Source organism: Cervus elaphus, chromosome 8 (genome assembly GCF_910594005.1).
Source record: "Cervus elaphus chromosome 8, mCerEla1.1, whole genome shotgun sequence".
NCBI lineage: Eukaryota > Metazoa > Chordata > Mammalia > Artiodactyla > Cervidae > Cervus > Cervus elaphus.
Genome location: NC_057822.1, coordinates 43,515,117 through 43,533,337, shown reverse-complemented (window position 1 = coordinate 43,533,337; position 18,221 = coordinate 43,515,117). Strand labels below are relative to the sequence as shown.

The window sequence follows — 18,221 nt, the reverse complement described above, 5'->3', positions numbered from 1 at the left end:
TAACCCTTTGTGCACCTAACCATGTCTAGACAGTGAATCAAGACGAGGATTTTGGTAAAATCTGAAAAGCTGCCCCTCCTCTCAGGCAATCCCGTTGGAATGTACTCTTTCAAAGATGTTCTCCCTGCCTAACAACTGCCCTGCAAAACCTGCTTTAGAAGGGGTTGGCATCAGAGGTGGGCTTGCACAAGGACTGGTTAAGACCCAAGGTTCTGCAGAGGACATGCTCACATCTGACCACACTTTTTGTGACACAGTGGGTCCTCTCAACTCACAGTAGGCCTGCATCTGGTCTTTGGCCTCTGAGAAGGGGCTTACTGCTCTAGGTGGGTCTGCTCTGCAAGATCAGAAGGAAATGCTTCTTCCCTCCTTAAACACCTATTTACAGAGCTTCCTGGGGCCAGCCAGAGGTTGGCAACCTCTGCCCCACTTTAAGATTGTTGCCTGGAGGAGTGTAGGCACAGGCTGTCTTTCTGGGGAAATGGAGAAACAGGCAAAGCACTGAGGATGGGCCTCATGACCCACTTCCCAAGGGAGACTTACCCACCGTCTTGCCCCAACTCTTCCTCTCCCTCATTTCTCCCTGATCAGTCCCAAACCCAGGCATCTGCTCTGGGTCCCATTCCTACACAGTATGGTTAATTCCATCTCTGCAGAAGGACTTGCATCTGAACTCGGCTGTCTGGAAGACATGAATGTTTTTCCAAGGGAAACTATAAAGGTTGAGTCACAGGCAGTGGGCTTACCTGTGGGCCAGGGGCTCCTGGGTTTACAGAGTGAACTCTAGCAGCAAGGGCCTTGAGGGGAAGTTCTCCCAGAACCCAGGCTCCCTGAGGCCCCTTCCTCTTCCTCAGACCATCAGCTCCAGCTCCCTGGCAGCTCCCCTCCTGGGCTAAGAGTGAGGACACTGATCGGTACATCAAAACCTCACTAGTGTGGGCAAATAGAGGGGAGGTATTTGTGTACCTTGGGTTATACAATACATATGCCCCTGGAAAGATACAAATGCTTTGTACATCAAATTAACATTTTGCTAAAATGACTAGCAGACTGCTCACAATTTTCACTCCACAGTAGTTAGAAATTGTAAAAACCATTCCCATCACAGAGTTTAAAGAGTGAACTGGGAGCCAGGTGATGGAGAAGTATCTAGTTATGCAGCCCAGCGACTTACTGTGAACAACACATGAGATTCCCTAGTGTGAGAAAATGGCTTTCAGGGCATCATTTTGTACAGCAAAGCTTCACCACTGTGTGCTAACGGTGGGGAGAGAATTTCTGTGTATTCTCAATTATGTGATGCCATTCAGATCAGTTCAGTTCAGTCACTCAGTCGTGTCCGACTCTTTGTGACCCTGTGAACCACAGCAGGCCAGGCCTCCCTGTCCATCACCAATTCCTGGAGTTCACCCAAACCCATGTCCATTGAGTTGGTGATGCCATCCAACCATCTCATCCTCTGTCATCCCCTTCTCCTCCTGCCCTCAATCTTTCCCAGCATCAGGGTCTTTTCAAATGAGTCAGCTCTTCACATCAGGTGGCCAAAGGATTGGAGTTTCAGCTTCAACATCAGTCCTTCCAATGAACACCCAGGACTGATCTCCTCTGGGATGGACTGGTTGAATCTCCTTGCAGTCCAAGGGACTCTCAAGAGTCTTCTCCAACACCACAGTTCAAAAGCATCAATTCTTCAGCACTCAGCCTTCTTTATAGTCCAACTCTCACATCCATACATGACTACTGGAAAAACCATAGCCTTGACTAGATGGACCTTTGTTGGCAAAGTAATGTCTCTGTTTTTGTTTTTTTTTTTTATGTCTCTGTTTTTTAATATGCTGTCTAGGTTGGTCATAACTTTCCTTCCAAGGAGAAAGTGTCTTTTAATTTCATGGCTGCAATCACCATCTGCAGTGATGTTGGAGCCCAGAAAAATAAAGTCAGCCACTGTCTCCACTGTTTCCCCATCTACTTGCCATGAAGTGTTGGGACTGGATGCCATGATCTTAGTTTTCTGAATGTTGAGCTTTAAGCCAACATTTTCACTCTCCTCTTTCACTTTCATCAAGAGCCTTTTTAGTTCTTCTTCACTTTCTGCCATAAGGGTGGTGTCATCTGCATACCTGAGGTTATTGATTTCTCCCGGCAATCTTGATTCCAGCTTGTGCTTCTTCCAGCCCAGCGTTTCTCATGGTGTACTCTGCATATAAGTTAAATAAGCAGGGTGACAATATACAGCCTTGATGTACTCCTTTTCCTGTTTGGAACCAGTCTGTTGTTCCATGTTCATTATCTATCGAAAAAAAATTTTTCTATTTACTGAGCAGGTACTGTGTGCCAGGCACTACACCTAGTGTCTTATATAAGTCATCTTATTTGTTCATTAAAGAAACATCACTGTACCAATAATTAATGAAAATCAAAAGAAAAAAATTTACCCACCACCTTGTAATGACATAAATAAAGCATTTTACCTTCTTACTCTAATATTCAATGGTTCTAAATTATCAGAATCCATGTACTTTTGATGAACGACATTTGCTCTGAGATTCTCCACTTAGAATTAAAATCACTGTTCTCATGACCCTTCACAAGTTGACCCTTATGTTCGCCCCTGGTGACTGAGCCGCTTGCCAGAATGATTGATTTTACACATGTTATGAAAGAATCAAGAATGTGTGATTTTTGTTTCTTCTCCAACCTTACTATCTCTCCACTGTAAATTTAAAAGCTTGAAATTACTGTGAGCACTCTTACTAATAAAATGAAGCCCTGAGCAAAAGCAAAACTAAATATTTTAGACTCTCAAAGCAAACTGTTCAGAAAGATCTGAAGTAAACAGATCCCCAGCTCCCTCGCTCCTCAACTAGATGGACCATGTGGTCATAATTTATCCATAAGAAGAAGAAGGGAGCAGGGAGTCGCGGCTGACACTTTCTCCCTTGCTGTGATTCTAGAGTACTCCTTATTGCCTTTTGCATTTTCTTCTTTCAAACCTGATCTGGGCCACATGAGAAATTAACCCTAGCCTCTGAACAAGCCAAGGAAGACATCTTCAGCAAGTCTGTGCTTCTTCCAACAAATTGAGAGCTCTGTATCTTCCACATTGATTCCCTCGGTGCCCTGTCAGCCTCTAAATATCAAGGTTTTTGTTGGTCAGTGACTTTCACCTATGACCCTAAGTTTTGTTTTTGTTGTTGTTCAGTCATTAAATCATGTCTGATTCTTTGCAACTCCGCGGACTGCAGCACACCAAGCCTCCCTGTCCCTCACAATCTCCAGGAGTTTGCCCAAGTTCATGTCCACTGAACCAGTGATGCCATTGAACCATCTCATCCTCTGCCTCTCTCTTCTCCTTTTGCCATCAATGTTTCCCAGCACCTAAGCTTTATAGTACAGGCAAATTACTAACTACTGAAACAGGTTTTAACCTAATTCCTTCCATATAGCAGTCCTATTGGTTCAAAGATCATCACATATCTCTCTGTACATGTTAAAAAGAAAGTCACAAATGTTTATTCAACTGTTACTATATATAAGGGGTGCTAAGGGAAGTACTGGTGGCCCAGACAGTAAAGAATCTGCCTGCAATGCAGGAGACCTGGGTTCATTCCCTGGGTTAGGATGACCTCTTGGAGAAGGGAATGGCAACCTACTCTAGTGTTCTTGCCTGGAGAATTCCAAGGACTGAGGAGCCTGACAGTCTACAGTCCATGGGGTCACAAAGAGTCAGACATGACTGAACGACTTTCACTTTCAAGAACTGTAAGATGTGGTCTCTACCTTCCAAGGATCTCCAGTCTAGTCGGGAGTATAAAACACAAGCAAATAGAGCTTTCATAATGCAAAGCCATGCTGATTGTGACATACACAGCCCACATTTTTTTAATATCTTTTGTTTGGACTTTCTTGGACAACTTATCTTTGGTGCTTGTGGCAGATGACCACAGATGGCTTTACCAACCTTCATTCCATGTCCCTTCAGTGCATGATGCTGGAAAGCTAAAAATGTGATTGCCTCGACTCCACTGCAACTAGATTTGAAAGGTCAAGTGAAGAGAAAAAAGGTTGAAGAGATATGACTGTTTTGAGGTTATCACAGCTGCTGGACACAAATCCAGTGTCCAGTCACCAGTTTGATGGTAGAAGGGGTCCATGTGATGGCCTCAGTTAGCAGCTTCCCCACTGGTGGATATTAGGCAGGATGTAATGTAGCTTCTTATGAATCATTGCTGCTACTCTGTTGCAGAAGCGGGATGACCAATAGGCTGGGATTAGGGCTTCCCAGGTGGTGCTAGTGGTAAAGAACCTGCCTGCCAATGCAGGAGACAGAAAAGACACAGTTCTATCCCTGGGTCGGGAAGATCCCCGGGAGGAGGGCATGGCAACCCACTCCAGTATTCTTGTTTGGAGAATCCTACGGACAGAGGAGCCTGGAGGCTCCATGAGGTCTCAAAGAACTGGACACGGCTGACCAACTTAGCACTCATGCAGGCAGGACCAAATTTGGACCAGGTCTTTTGTCACCTCTGGTTTGTCTGTGGCTTTGTGCAAATCATTTATTTTTTAAATTATTTTTACATGTACACACTGCTTTATTTTTTTATTTTTGGCTGCCCTGGGTCTTCCTTGCTCTGCAGGCTTTTCTCGAGTTGTGGCAAGCGAGGGCTACTTGGCCACAGTGTGGCATGCCTGGGGCGCTCAGGCTTCTCACTGCAGTGGTTTCTCTTGGTGTGGAGCACAGACTCTAGGCACATGGGCTTCAGTAGTTGCTGAAGGGCTCATCGGTTATGGCTCATGGGCCCTAGAGTGTGCAGGCTTCAGTAGATGTGGCATACGGGCTCAATTGCTCCACTGAATGTGGGATCTTCCCTGACCGGGGATCGAACCCTTGTCCCTGGCACTGGCAGGTGGATTCTTCTTCCAGTGCCACCAGGGAAGTCTTGTGCAAATCATTTCATTTCTCTGTGTCCTGGTCTTGCCTCATGAAGTAACTAAGACAGCAGCAATGATTCGTCTTGTAGGCTGTCTGAGCAGGTGACTAGAATTCCTAGACCACATTCTCACACTGACCTTTAAAGGAGGGTGAGGACCTCACCATCCCATAGGCTACTTCGCCAATGTGGCATCCATTTACTGCAAAACGCTCTGGAGCAAGGGACAAATTCCTGGACGCGCTGGGGACACGGCCACTGAATAACATCTCTTTTCTTTGTGTCATGCAGTTTCTATTTATTTACAGAGCGTCATGGTTATTCGCGGTGCTTCACAAACCATAAAAACGAGGTCTCCACCCTATAGAATTTACAGTGTAATTTAAACAGACATGCTGCATGGGCTGACAGGTCAGGCATGCCGGGAGATGGTGTTGGTGTTATATAGCATGGGTGTGGAGGGTTTCTTCTTGAGTTATAAATACTTTCCAGTTACAAGGGCCTTTCATCTGGGATCCCCTAGCACTTTAGAATAGCAATAACCTCGATTGCTTTCTAAATGCACTTTCCATAAACCGCTGTGGGGACTGAGTAAATGCTTTTAAATGTCTATTAATTGATCTGTACATCTGTTCATTGTCTGTATTAAACAGCATGGATGTAAACACGACAGTTCAAGAGAGGCCCTCTTTGGGCTACGGTTTGGCTGCTCCCAGACTACCATCCCAGCCTTGCTGCACAGCATTGGGGGAGCCAGATGGGCACCCGGCTATTTTCCCAGGGAGATGCTCACCCAACCTAGGCTCAGAAAGACCACTTCCTGGGGACCGGCTTCACCACCTATACATGAGTTAACATTTCCAAGTCAGGTGAGCTCAGAGAAAGAATTGCTGATGGAAAACTTGGAGTTATTCCATAGCCAACAACTATGGCTCTCATTCAAGTTCCAGCCACTCCAGCACTTTCCTCTTATGCTCCTTACTCTCTCCCTTGAGCAGCGGCATTTTCAAAATGTTGTTCTTCTTCAGTCACTAAGTCAAGTCCGGCTCTTTGTGACCCCCTGCACTGCAGCACACCAGGCTTCCCTGTCCATCGCTCTCTCCCAGAGCTTGCTCAAATTCATGTGCACTGAGTCAGTCATGCTATCTAACCATCTCATCCTCTGCTTTCCTCTTCTCCTTTTGCCCTCAATCTTTCCCAACATCAGGGTCTTTTCCAATGGCTTGGCTCTTTCCATCAGATGGCCAAAGTATTGGAGCTTCAGCTTCAGCATCTGTCCTTCCAATAAATATTCAGGGTTGATTTCCTTTAGGATTGATTGGTTTGATCTCCTTGCTATCTGAGGGACTCTCAAGAATCTACTCCAGCACCACAATTTGAAAGCATCAATTCTTTGACACTCAGCTTTCCTTTTTTTAAAATTAATTAATTTTTAAATTGAAGGATAATTGCTTTACAGAATTATGTTACTTTCTGCCAAACATCATCATGAATCAGCCATAGCTACACATATGTCCCCTCTCTCTTGAACCTCCCTCCCATCTCCCTCCCCATCCCACTCCTCTAGGTTGTTACAGAGCCCCTGTTTGAGTTCCCTGAGTCATACAACAAACTTCCATTGACCACCTATTTTACATGTGGTCATGTAAGTTTCCACGCTACTCTCCACACATCTCATCCTCTCCTTCCTCCCCACCCCCACACCACGTCCATAAGTCTGTTCTCTACGTCTGTGTCTCCATTGCTGCCCTGCAAATAGTTTCATCAGTACCATCTTTCTGGATTCCATATGTGTGTGTTAGTATACAGTATTTTACTTTCTCTTTCTGACTTACTTCACTCCGTATAATAGGCTCTAGGTTCATCCACCTCAGCATTCCTTTTTATGGCTGAGTAATATTCTATTGTATATATGTACCACAGCTTCACTATTCATTCATCTGTTGATGGACCTCTAGTTTCCATGTTCTAGCTACCGTAGATAGTTCTGCAGTGAACACTGGGGCACATGTCTTTTTCAGTTTTGGTTTCCTCGGAGTATATTCCTAGCAGTGGGATTGCTGGGTCATATGGTGGTTTTATTTCTAGTTTTTAAAGGAATCTCTATATTGTCTCTTCCACAGTGACTGTATCAATTTACATTCCACCAACAGTGCAAGTGAGTTCCCTTTCTCCACACCCTTTCCAGTATCTATTGTTTGTAGACTTTTTGATGATGGCCATTCTGACAATTGTGAGGTGATATTTCATTGTAGTTTGATTTCCATTTCTCTAATAATGGATGCTCAGCTTTCTTTATGGTCCAACTCTCACATACATACATGACTACTGGAAAAACCACAACTTTGACTACATGGACTTTTGTCAGCAAAATGATGTCTCTGCTTTTTGCTATGTTGTCTAAGTTTGTCAAAGCTTTCCTTCCAAGGAGCAAGTATCTTTTGATTTCATGGCTGCAGACACTGTCCACATTGATTTTGAAGCCCAAGAAAATAAAATCTGCCACCATTTCCATTTTTTCCCCATCTATTTACCATGAAGTGATAGGACCAGGTGCATGATCTTAGTTTTCTGAATGCTGAGTTTTAAGCCAGCGTTTTCACTCTCCTCTTTCACCCTGATCAAGAGCCTTTTTAGTTCCTCTTCACTTTCTGCCATTAGAGTGGTATCATCTGCATATCTGAGGTTGTTGATATTTCTCCTGGCGATCTTGATTCCAGCTTGTGATTCATCCAGCCTGGCATTTCACATGATATATTCTGCATGCAAGTTAAATAAGCAGGGTGACAATATACAGCCTTGATGTAGTCCTTTCCAAATTTTGAACCAATCCATTGTTTCATGTCCAGTTCTAACTGTTGCTTCTTGACTCGCATACAGGTTTCTCAGGAGGCAGGTTAGGTGGTCTGGTATTCCCATCTCATTAAGAATTTTCCAGTTTGTTGTGACCCACACAGTCAAAGGCTTTAGTGTAGTCAATGGAGAAAAAGTAGATGTTTTTCCAGAATTCCCTTGCTTTCTCCATGATCCAATGAATGTCAGCAATTTGATCTCTGGTTCCTCTGCCTTTTCTAAATCCAGCTTGTACATCTGAAAGTTCTTGTTTTACATATTGCTGAAGGCTAGCTTGAAGGATTTTGAGCATAACCTTGCTAGCATGTGAAATGGCAACATTATATTTCATTACACTTGGTATGGAATTTTCCCTTCTATGTCTCACTCAAAGGCTATTTAGCAAGTGACTATTCCTGGCCTAATTGACAAATTCATTCAAATCCAGGGGAAGTTTGGCGTGGGATGCAAGGTCCTAAAAGTTCACCCAGAAGTTTATGATAAGCTAACACCCCTCATTCTATCCATGCTTTATACTGTTCACAGAGTTATCTTTCTAAAATCCAGGTAGAATCTCAACAACCCCCTGTTTTCAAAATCCTACTTGAAGAATGAAGTCCAAGATGCCCTCACAGGGACATGTTGCCTTCATGGTCTTGGCTAGCTGGCCCATCTTCCCAGCTTCATCTCTGTCCATGGGAGCCAAAGCTGTGGCTACACCAAAGAAGCTGGCTACACCAAAGAAGGTGGTCCTCCCCCAGAGATCTCAGACTTTCCTGTCCATGGCTCCTGCCTCTCTCATCCTCCCTCCTCACCATCCATGAATGTCCATTAAAGCCCACCTCTAATATCCCTCATCCTTGTGGCCTTCTACAAGGCCCACCACCATGCATCACCCCACCATCACCATGCATCACCCCACCATCACCATGCATCACACCACCACCCTTGCTTCTTTTCCTAGAGCACCTGCTCATTTCCACCTCCAAATCACTGCTGTCACATCATCTTTCAGATGCTGGCCCCCACACACCTGTCTTCTCACCCTGATGGGAGCTTCTTGAGGGCAGAGACCACATCTCACATGTAGTAATCTTCTAGGAGAGTTTTGTTGAAAGGCCCTTTTGACCCTTTCAGGGATGGAGAAGATGATGGGAGAGAACGTGCATGCACTTCACTTGTGTCTGACTCTTTGTGACCCCGTGGACTGTAGCCCGCCTGGCTCCTCTGTCCTTGGGATTCTCCAGGCAAGAATTCTGGAGTGGGTTACCATGCCTTCCTTCAAGGGATCTTCCCAACCCAGGGATCCAACTCATGTCTGTTATGTCTCCTGCATTGGCAGACGGGCTCTTTACTACTAGCACCAACTGGGAAGCCCATGGGAGAGAACATCAGTAGCTTAAAAGCCCTGGAAACTATTTGGAACTCTCATTTTGTAGAATTTTGTCTCATCTGCTGTAAGGAGTTCACTCTATAATAATGCTGACCAATGGCTTTCAGATTACGAAGTGCTATATTCAGTTTTTTATTTTCTTTGCTCTACATTTTTTTAGATTTTAGCTCAAAGTCTAAAGTATGCATAACATAAAATTTATCATTTTAATACTTTTTAAATGTACCATTCATTGACATTAAGTACTTTCACATTATTGTACAGTTATCACCACCACCCATTGCCAGAACTTTTTCATCTTCCAAAACTGAAACTCTGTACCCATTAAACACTAACTTTCCATTCCTTTTCCCACTTCTCTTGGGAAATATCATTCTAGTTTCTGTCCCTATGAATTCAACTATTCAAAGTATTTACCTCATACAATTGGAGTCATACAATGTCAATATTTGTTCCTTTGTGACTGTCTCATTTCATTCAGCATAATGTCTTCAAGGAAATCAAACTAGTCAATCCTAAAGGAAATTAACCCTGACTATTCATTGGAAGGACTAATGCCGAAGTTCCAATACTTTGACCGCCTGATGCAAAGAGCTGGCTCTTTGGAAAAGATCCTGTGCTGGGTAAGATAGAAGACAAAGGCGAAAGGGGTAGCAGCAGATGAAATGGTTAGATAGCATCATTGACTCAATAGACATGAATTTGAGCAAACTCTGGGAGATAGTGATGGACAGGGAAGCCTGGTGTGCTGAAGTCTATGGGGTCACAAAGAGTCAGACACAGCTTAGCAACTGAACAACAATGTCTTCAAAGTTCATCCATATTGTAGCATGTATCCAAATTTATTTCCTTTTCAAGGCTGAATAATATTCTGTTGTATATATTTGTCACACTTTGTTTTTCCATTAATCTATCATCTGTCAAGTGAAAACTTGAATTTTTCTCACATTTCAACTATTGTGAATAACACTGCTATAAACATGGATGTTCAAATATATGAGTCCTTGCTTTCACTTCTTTTGGGTCATATACCCAAAAGTAGAATTGCTGGATCATATGGTAATTTATGTTTAATTTTCTCAGTAACTGTCATACAGTTTTTTGTTTATGTATTACGCCAAATGGCTTGTAGATGTTAGCTCCCATACCAGAGACTGAATCCGATCTTTGGCAGTGAAAGCCCAGAGTCTCAACTACTGGGCCACCAGAGAATTCCTGACATACTGTTTTCCACACCTGTTGCATCATTTGATATTCCCACTAATAGTACACAAGGATCCTAATTTCTCCACATCTTCAGAACACTTGTTATTTTCTGGACTTTTTCTGTTTGTTTTTATTTTCTTTTAATAGTCATTCTAAGATGGTGCTAGTGGTAAAGAACCTGCCTGACAATGCCAATGCAGAAGATGTAACAGACCCAGTTTCGATCCCTGGGTCAGGAAGATCCCCTGGAAGAGGAAATGGCAACCCATTCCAGTATTCTTGCCTGGAGAATCCCATGGACAGAGGAGCCTGGTGGGCTATAGTCCATGGAGTTGCAAAGAGTCAGACATGACTGATGCGACTTAGCACATAGCATGCAAGGGCTGTCGAAGTGGTATCCATGGTGGTTTTGACTAAATTCCGTTTTGAGCCTCTGCATTCACTGCCTTGATTCCCCGTGATAAATCCAATCTCACTATACACCATGACCTCTATTTCTTCCTTATGAGACTTGAGCCTGCCTCCCAGAAAAGGGACAGCCACAGAGGGAGATGGGACAGTACGTGGGCCTGGGTCCAGCTGCACTTCTTCCTCCAGGTCAGCAGGGAACACTCCCGCAGGACTGCCTTGACGACTCCAATAACAGATGACAGGACAGGTCGCTTTTCCAGACAGAAGTAGAGTCCCAGATCACCTGCAAAATGGTCTCTTTTTTCCCTGGCCACCTCCCCTCAGTCCTGTCCTCCTCATGGCGTCAGCATCAAGAACAAGCAGCCCAGGCCACAACAGTGTTTCTCCAAGGGGATGACTTCGGCACTCAGAGTGAGACATTTCCTCATTAGGCAGGACAGCAGACAGTCATTGTGACATCCCAAATGCCCACTACCCACATCTCCCAAGTACCCCCTCCCTCTAGAGTTGAAAGTGAAAGTGTTAGTCGCTCAGTCGTATCCAAATCTTTGTGACCCCGTGGACCGTAGCCCGCCAGGCTCCTCTCCTCTGTCCATGGGATTTTCAAGGCAAGAATACTGGAGTGGGTTGCCATTTCCTCCTGCAGGGGATCTTCCTGGCCCAGGGATCAAACCCAGTACTCTTGCATTGCAGGCAGATTCTTTAGCATCTGAGCCACCACAGAAGACCCTCTAGAGACGGAAGTTGCCCAAGTGAGACCCAGGTATGCTGAGGAATCTCGAGAGGCCAGGTGTCCTGCACTCATTCCTGCAAAGCAGCAACCACCAGAAAAAGGGGCCTCATGTCCAGCTGAGAAGACCCTGGAGCTCAGCCAAGGAAAACGTCACAGGTCGCTTTAGGTGACCTAGACGACTCCTCTGAGTCTGTTAATGCTTGCTTGACAGTGAAAGGCTCTCATAGCCGAAGAAGGGGGAGACACTGTCTACCAGCAGGACAAGTCCTGTAACAGCAAAAAATATCCCAACATGCCCCTCATCCCCGAAATGAGGACTTGAAATCTGAGCCTGGTCCCTTCGATGTCCACGTGACCCTCCCTCCCCACAGGGTGTGAACTGCCTTGCCTAGTCCGGCTTGAGGGACTTCCCGTCCCTGTGCTGCCATGGCAACCAGGAAACAACCTCCGGTCCCAGTGAGAAGGAGGGTGCTTGTGGCCCAAATCTGCCGATGCACACGGCCGGTACCCGAGCAACGGGACCAGGGCACAACAAGGGTGCCGGCGAAGGGGAGGGAGAGGGCTGCCCAGAGAGCAGACAGTCCAGGGCTTGAGGAGTCTGGGTGTGTGGTTTATTTTTTCTCCCGACAAAGACACACACTGTCTAAACTGTGTGGCTAGTTGTTATTAAGAAGCTGCTGGACGAGTGAAAAAAATGTATTTCATCAAAGGCCCAGTGTTTGTGGTCTTCTTGGGCTCACTGCTGAGCTCAGGAAACCCTGAGGTGTGACCAGCTTTCAGCCTTCAAAACCAAGATGAACTGCCCTTGAGAAGGGTGCTCAGAGGAAAACCATGTTCACCCTCTCCCTCCTGAGCCGGGGACATGGCAAGCTGGTCCAGAACAAACAGAAGTTCGAAGTCTATTTTGAACCGGAGGTGAGTCTTACCGATGAATAAAAGCATATTTGGGGGATGGGAGGGGAACGTTCTGTTTTTTCACTTGGGGCTGAGCCCTCTGTGTGTTGGTTTTGTTTCTGAGGTGGTGGGGGTCGCCGAGAGATCATCCCTCCTCCTTGGTGAAACTCAAAAAAATAAGGTAGTTTGCTTGACCTAAGGAAGTTGCCACCTGGGCCCTTGTCCTCCCCCTCCCTCACTGATTTATGGCCTCATTTGCTTTAGACCAGAGGAGATTCCACGTGGTCTAGAATTGGTGCGGTTTGGTACAAGACCAGAATTTCCACCTGGGCTCTAGGCAAGCTGATGGATGTTTGGGTTTTTAGACATCGTGTTCTGTGGTTAAAATGCTGAGTATGTTCGTGCCAATTCAATGGCTTCCTTGAACCTTCTGGAATTCAACCCACAAGGACTCATATTTAATATAAGTAAAAAAAAAAATTTTTTTTTCATTTTAGAAGATTTTTAAAGAGGTGGCAAAATTCCTTTGTTGTACTGGAATTTTATTTCATTGAATCCTGCCAGGAATAAGAAATCCACTGGGGGTGCTTTGAAAATTTTTGAATCACACAGAGAGTTCCATTGTCATGGTAGTTTGTCATGATATTTGACCTTCACTGTATTAAAAGACATATAAAGTTTCAAAGGACCTCTGTGGCCAATGGCATTCACTTACTTACAAGATATGTAACTACTTTATAGGCTCCTAAACAGCCAAATTAGGTAACATTACATAGCATCTGGAATGTATAGGAATTCTCCCTGCATACGGCTGAAGCGATGGGTTGGAATGGTTTTCTCCCATTTAAACTGCCAGCTACTCCAGGTCTAATTTCAAAGTTATCTGCTGCCCTTGGTAATTCTGACTACTTTCTTGTATACCAGGAAATTTTAACTGGCCTAGAAGCCACATTCTACCCTATTCAAGCCTCCAGGCATAAAAAGTCTCTCTTGAAAGTTATATGGGGTAAAAGGGAACCATGCCCTGTGTTCTACTAACTCTGAGAGGTGGAGAACAAAATCAGTTGCTAAAAGGAGTATAGGGGTTTGGAAAAGAATGGATACATGTATATATGTGGCTGAGTCCCTTCAATGTTCATCTGAAACTATCATAATATTGTTAACTGGTTATACCCCAATACAAAATGTTTTTGGTGTTAAAAAATAAATAAATAAATGGAAAAAAAAAAAGTGTTCGTGACACCATGTGAGCAATTCAGGGAAAACCAGTCACAGACAACATGTTAAACACTTGTCCAGGCAGTATTTGCTGTGAAAGGGCCTTCCACTGTGGGCCAATTTAAGGTGCTTTGTTTTCAATGCAGGATTACTTGAACTGGAAGTCCCCGGAAGATTACATCCTGGTCAGCAAACCACAGGATGAGGGCAACGCTGACCAGCACACGTGGAGCCTCTTTCTTCCTAAAACATTCAGCACTAGAAAAGGCGCCCTGATCCTCTACTCGGAAGGTTTGGCTATTTCAGCATGGACCCCCGAAGAGAGGAGAAAAGGCCCCTACTGCCCCAAAGGCTGCAGGAAGAGGCCAGATCTTGAATTGCGCACACTTCAGGACCTCAAAGAAGCCATCCTGGCGTACGGAAGGAGACAGGTAAGCAGAGCAGTGTCCAGGGCTCAGAGAAGGCGCTGTCCTATGTGTCTAGAAGTCCAGCTACAGCCTTGGGTATAACTTCACATATACTAGGAAGCTCTGAAACCCTCAGATTTCCATTTCTTCATCTCCAGAATGGGACTGTACTCACGGCACGCCACTGTCATGAGGCTTAAATGAAATAATCTACATGAAAGGGCTCTGGAAAGCATGTGAATTGAAGTGAAAGTCGCTCAGTCATGTCTGACTCTTTGCGATCCCATGGATGGTAGCCTATCAGGCTCCTCTGGCCATGGAACTGACCAGGCAAGAATACTGGAGGGGGTTGCCACTTTCTCCTCCAGGGGATTTTCCCTACCCAGGGATGGAACCCTGGTATGCTGCATTGCAGGCAGATTCTTTACTGTTTGACCCACCTGGACTATATCATTATCGTTTTGTGTTTTCCTTTCCATTATATTACACAAGGTCCTTTTCAGAATTCAGGCAGGTCCTGCCAGCAGACATTTCATCAGCATCCTTGAAATCCTGTCTCATAGCCACAAGCATCATCTTCACACCTCTGACATTCTTGGCTTTGTGGAAAGGAGAATATTTTAAATATTTACTTTGAGCCCTTCAGCATCTGCAGGATAAGTTAATGACTTTTTCCACCCTGAATTTAATATTAAGGGGAAACCCTTGTGCTCATTTTTCTGATTCATGATTTCTAATCTCCTATGAGATGTAGATATGTCCCCTGATTTATATATCAGCATTGCATCAGCCCTTTGGTTGAGGCCATGAGAGAGACTGGGATGATGTATCACTTCATGAAATTCTAGGTCATAGATGGTGGGAGACTCCCTAGTTTAAAAGTTTCTGCTGGCTTTTCTTTCTCCATAGGATTAACTTCCATTCCAGGCCCTTCATGCGCTGGCTTTCTCTTTCATTTCTAGCCATATCTGCCACTTGTTCTAACCACCACCATGACTATGGACCCCTCAAGGCCCCATCCATGTGAAGAGCGCACCATTCCACTAATATCTTGTGCCCTTTTGTAACTCTACAATTTTGCACATGCCTCTACATCTGGAAAACTCCTCTTCATCCTTCAAAACACAACTCCACTATTATCACCCATTGAAGCTTCTCCCACTTCCCTCGACAGAGCTATCCCATTGCTCCTTCCTCTGTGAGCATTCCCATACCATCAGACAACGCAAGTCATCTCTGGTCCATCAGCTGCCATCTCCTTGAGGGCAGAAACCACATCTAAATCTTAGTTTCCAGAAAAAAAATAGTGAGTACCCATAAATGTCTGTGAAATGGATGAATCAGTCATGCACAATACCCTCAATGTGTTTTAAATCATCCCCCAGTATCATTATAGTGCAATTTATCATATCCCTCCGATGAAGAGTTTCCAAAAGGAAAATTTCTCTGCCCCCTTTCCTTCTTTCAAAATGTTTCAAAGAAGCTTAATAACTTTGACCAAATGCCCAGCTGCCCTTGATATTAAAAATCATAAATTCTTTGATGACAGGAAACCAATTGTTGCTGAATACTTATAATTATATTACAACTATTATTGCATTAAATCTTCACAATGACCTGTGAGATGTGGTTTCTCTTGCCCCCGTTTGTAGATGAGGAAACTGAGGCTTGGAGGAGTTAAGTGACTTGTCCAAATTCTCAGAGCTAGTGAACGACAGAGCCCGGATCACACCGAGACTGCCTACCTCTCCAGGCCTTGCACTTCACCCTGTTGTCTGTGGCCTGGGAGGGCCTCCGGGAATCTGTGTCAGCCCTTGGCCTGTTCGCCCTCACATCCTCTCCTCCCCCTTACCTGACTCCATTCTGTATCACAGTGGGATTGGCCACAGGCTGCATGTAATTCCACAGACATCTGTGTCAACTGGCTTCTAATTGAATTTGCCACTGGGTGACATTGGAAGGAGGTTGGAGAGAGAGAACAGAAACACCTGGGTGTTTCTCTCCTCCAGTCCACCCGTGGTGGTCAGAAGTACCTCCATCACCTCTGTGGTCCAGCTCCAGGAAGGCCCATCGTGGCTGCAGGTTCCTCCAGGGGACCTTGCCAGCTACTCCCTCGGCCCTAGGGGTCAAACTGGCTTCCCAATGTTAGTAATCTCAGTGTTGCCTCAACATCCTTTTGGCTTCTGAGCTTTCTAGTCACTGGTGTAATCAATTCCCTGAATTAAATTCCTTCTATGTTTAAATATTTAGAGTGGTTTCTGTTTTACTGGGTAGACACTCATATGTAGGCTGACTTACTGCCCAGAGCAAGAATACCTTCTACAGTTTTCAGATGCTTGTCCACATGGCTGAAATATTCCGTACAACAGGAATCTCATTTCTTTATAAAGTAGATGAGTCTTAAAAAAAAAAAAAAAAAAAAGTAGATGAGTCTTTTGGGGGATGGCTTCATTTTTAGTTAGACCTGGGCTCAATGGGAAAAAGAAGTTCCCATCTTTCTGAGGTATCCATCGATCATATTGACCACATTCAGTTCAGTTCAGTCCCTCAGTCGTATCTGACTCTTTATGACCCCATGGACTGCAGCACGCCAGGCCTCCCTGTCTATCACAAACTCTTGGAGTTTACTCAAACTCATGTCCATTGAGTCGGTGATGCCATCCAACCATCTCATCCTCTGTTGTCCCCTTCTCCTCCTCCCTTCAATCTTTCCCAGAATCAGGGTCTTTTCCAAGGAGTCAGCTCTTCGCATCAGGTGGCCAAAGGATTGGAGTTTCAGCTTCAGCATCAGTCCTTCCAATGAACACCCAGGACTGATCTCCTTTAGGATGGACTGGTTGGATCTCCTTGCAGTCCAAGGGACTCTCAAGAGTCTTCTCCAACACCACAATTCAAAAGCATCAATTCTTCAGTGTTCAGCTCTCTTTATAGTCCAACTCTCACATCCATACATGACCACTGGAAAAACCATAGCCTTGATGAGACGGACTTTGTTGGCAAAGTAATGTCTCTGCTTTTTAATGACTGCTTTTCAAATGTCTCTGCTGTCTAGGTTAGTCATAGCTTTTCTTCCAAGGAGTAAACGTCTTTTAATTTCATGACTGCAGTCACCAGCTGCAGTGATTTTGGAGCCCAAGAAATAAAGTCAGCCATTGTTTCCACTGTTTCCCCATCTATTTGCCATGAAGTGATGGGACCGGATGCCATGATCTTAGTTTTCTGAATGCTGAGCTTTAAGCCAACTTTTTCACTCTCCTCTTTCACTTTCAAGAGGCTCTTTACTTCTTCTTTGCTTTGTTTATAAGGGTGGTGTCATCTTCATATCTGAGGCTATTGATATTTCTCCTGGCAATCTTAATTCCAGCTTGTGCTTCCTCCGGCCCAGCATTTCTCATGGTGTACTCTGCACATAAGTTAAATAAACAGGGTGACAATATACAGCCTTGACATACTCCTTTTCCTATTTGGAACCAGTCTGTTGTTCCATGTCCAGTTCTAACTGTTGCTTCCTGACCTGCATTCATATTTCTCAAGAGGCAGGTCAGGTGGTCTGATATTCCCATCTCTTTCAGAATTTTCCAGAGTTTATTGTGAGCCACACAGTCAAAGGTTTGGGCATAGTCAATAAAGCAGAAATAGATGTTTTTCTGAAACTCTCTTGCTTTTTCGGTGATCCAGCAGATGTTGGCAATTTGATCTCTGGTTCCTCTGCCTCTTCTAAAACCAGCTTGAACATCTGAAAGTTCACGGTTCACGACTGCTGAAGACTGGCTTGGAGAATTTTGAGCATTACTTTGCTAGCATGTGAGATGAGTGCAATTGTGCAGCAGTTTGAGTATTTTTTGGCACTGCTTTTCTTTGGGATTGGAATGAAATTGACCTCTTCCAGTCCTGTGGCCACTGCTGAGTTTTCCAAATTTGCTGGCATATTGAGTGCAGCACTTTCACAGCATCATCTTTCAGGATTTGAAAAAGCTCAGTTGGAATTCCATCACCTCCACTAGCTTTGTTCATAGTGATGCTCCTAAGGCCCATTTGACTTTGCATTCTAGAATGTCTGACTCTAGGTGAGTGATCACACCATTGTGATTATCTGGGTCATGAAGATCTTTTTTGTACAGTTCTTCTGTGTATTCTTGCCACCTCTTCTTAATATCTTCTGCTTCTGTTAGGTTCATGCCATTTCTGTCCTATAT

At 44.5% G+C, this 18,221-nt stretch overlaps 2 protein-coding genes across 5 annotated transcripts in view; one reads left to right on the top strand and one right to left on the bottom strand.

Moving 5' to 3' along the window:
• Positions 1–18,221, bottom strand: part of LOC122698796 — an 83,711-nt gene that overhangs the window by 41,834 nt on the left and 23,656 nt on the right. The window lies entirely within an intron of this gene.
• KIAA2012 (KIAA2012 ortholog) overlaps positions 11,979–18,221 on the top strand; it is a 127,662-nt gene continuing 121,419 nt past the window's right edge. For all 3 annotated transcript variants that reach the window (XM_043910384.1, XM_043910381.1, XM_043910380.1), the window contains exons 1-2: positions 11,979–12,421; positions 13,765–14,049. In XM_043910384.1, the coding sequence (XP_043766319.1) occupies positions 12,338–12,421; positions 13,765–14,049 (369 nt within the window). In that variant the 5' untranslated portion in view covers positions 11,979–12,337. The remainder of the gene's footprint in view (positions 12,422–13,764; positions 14,050–18,221) is intronic.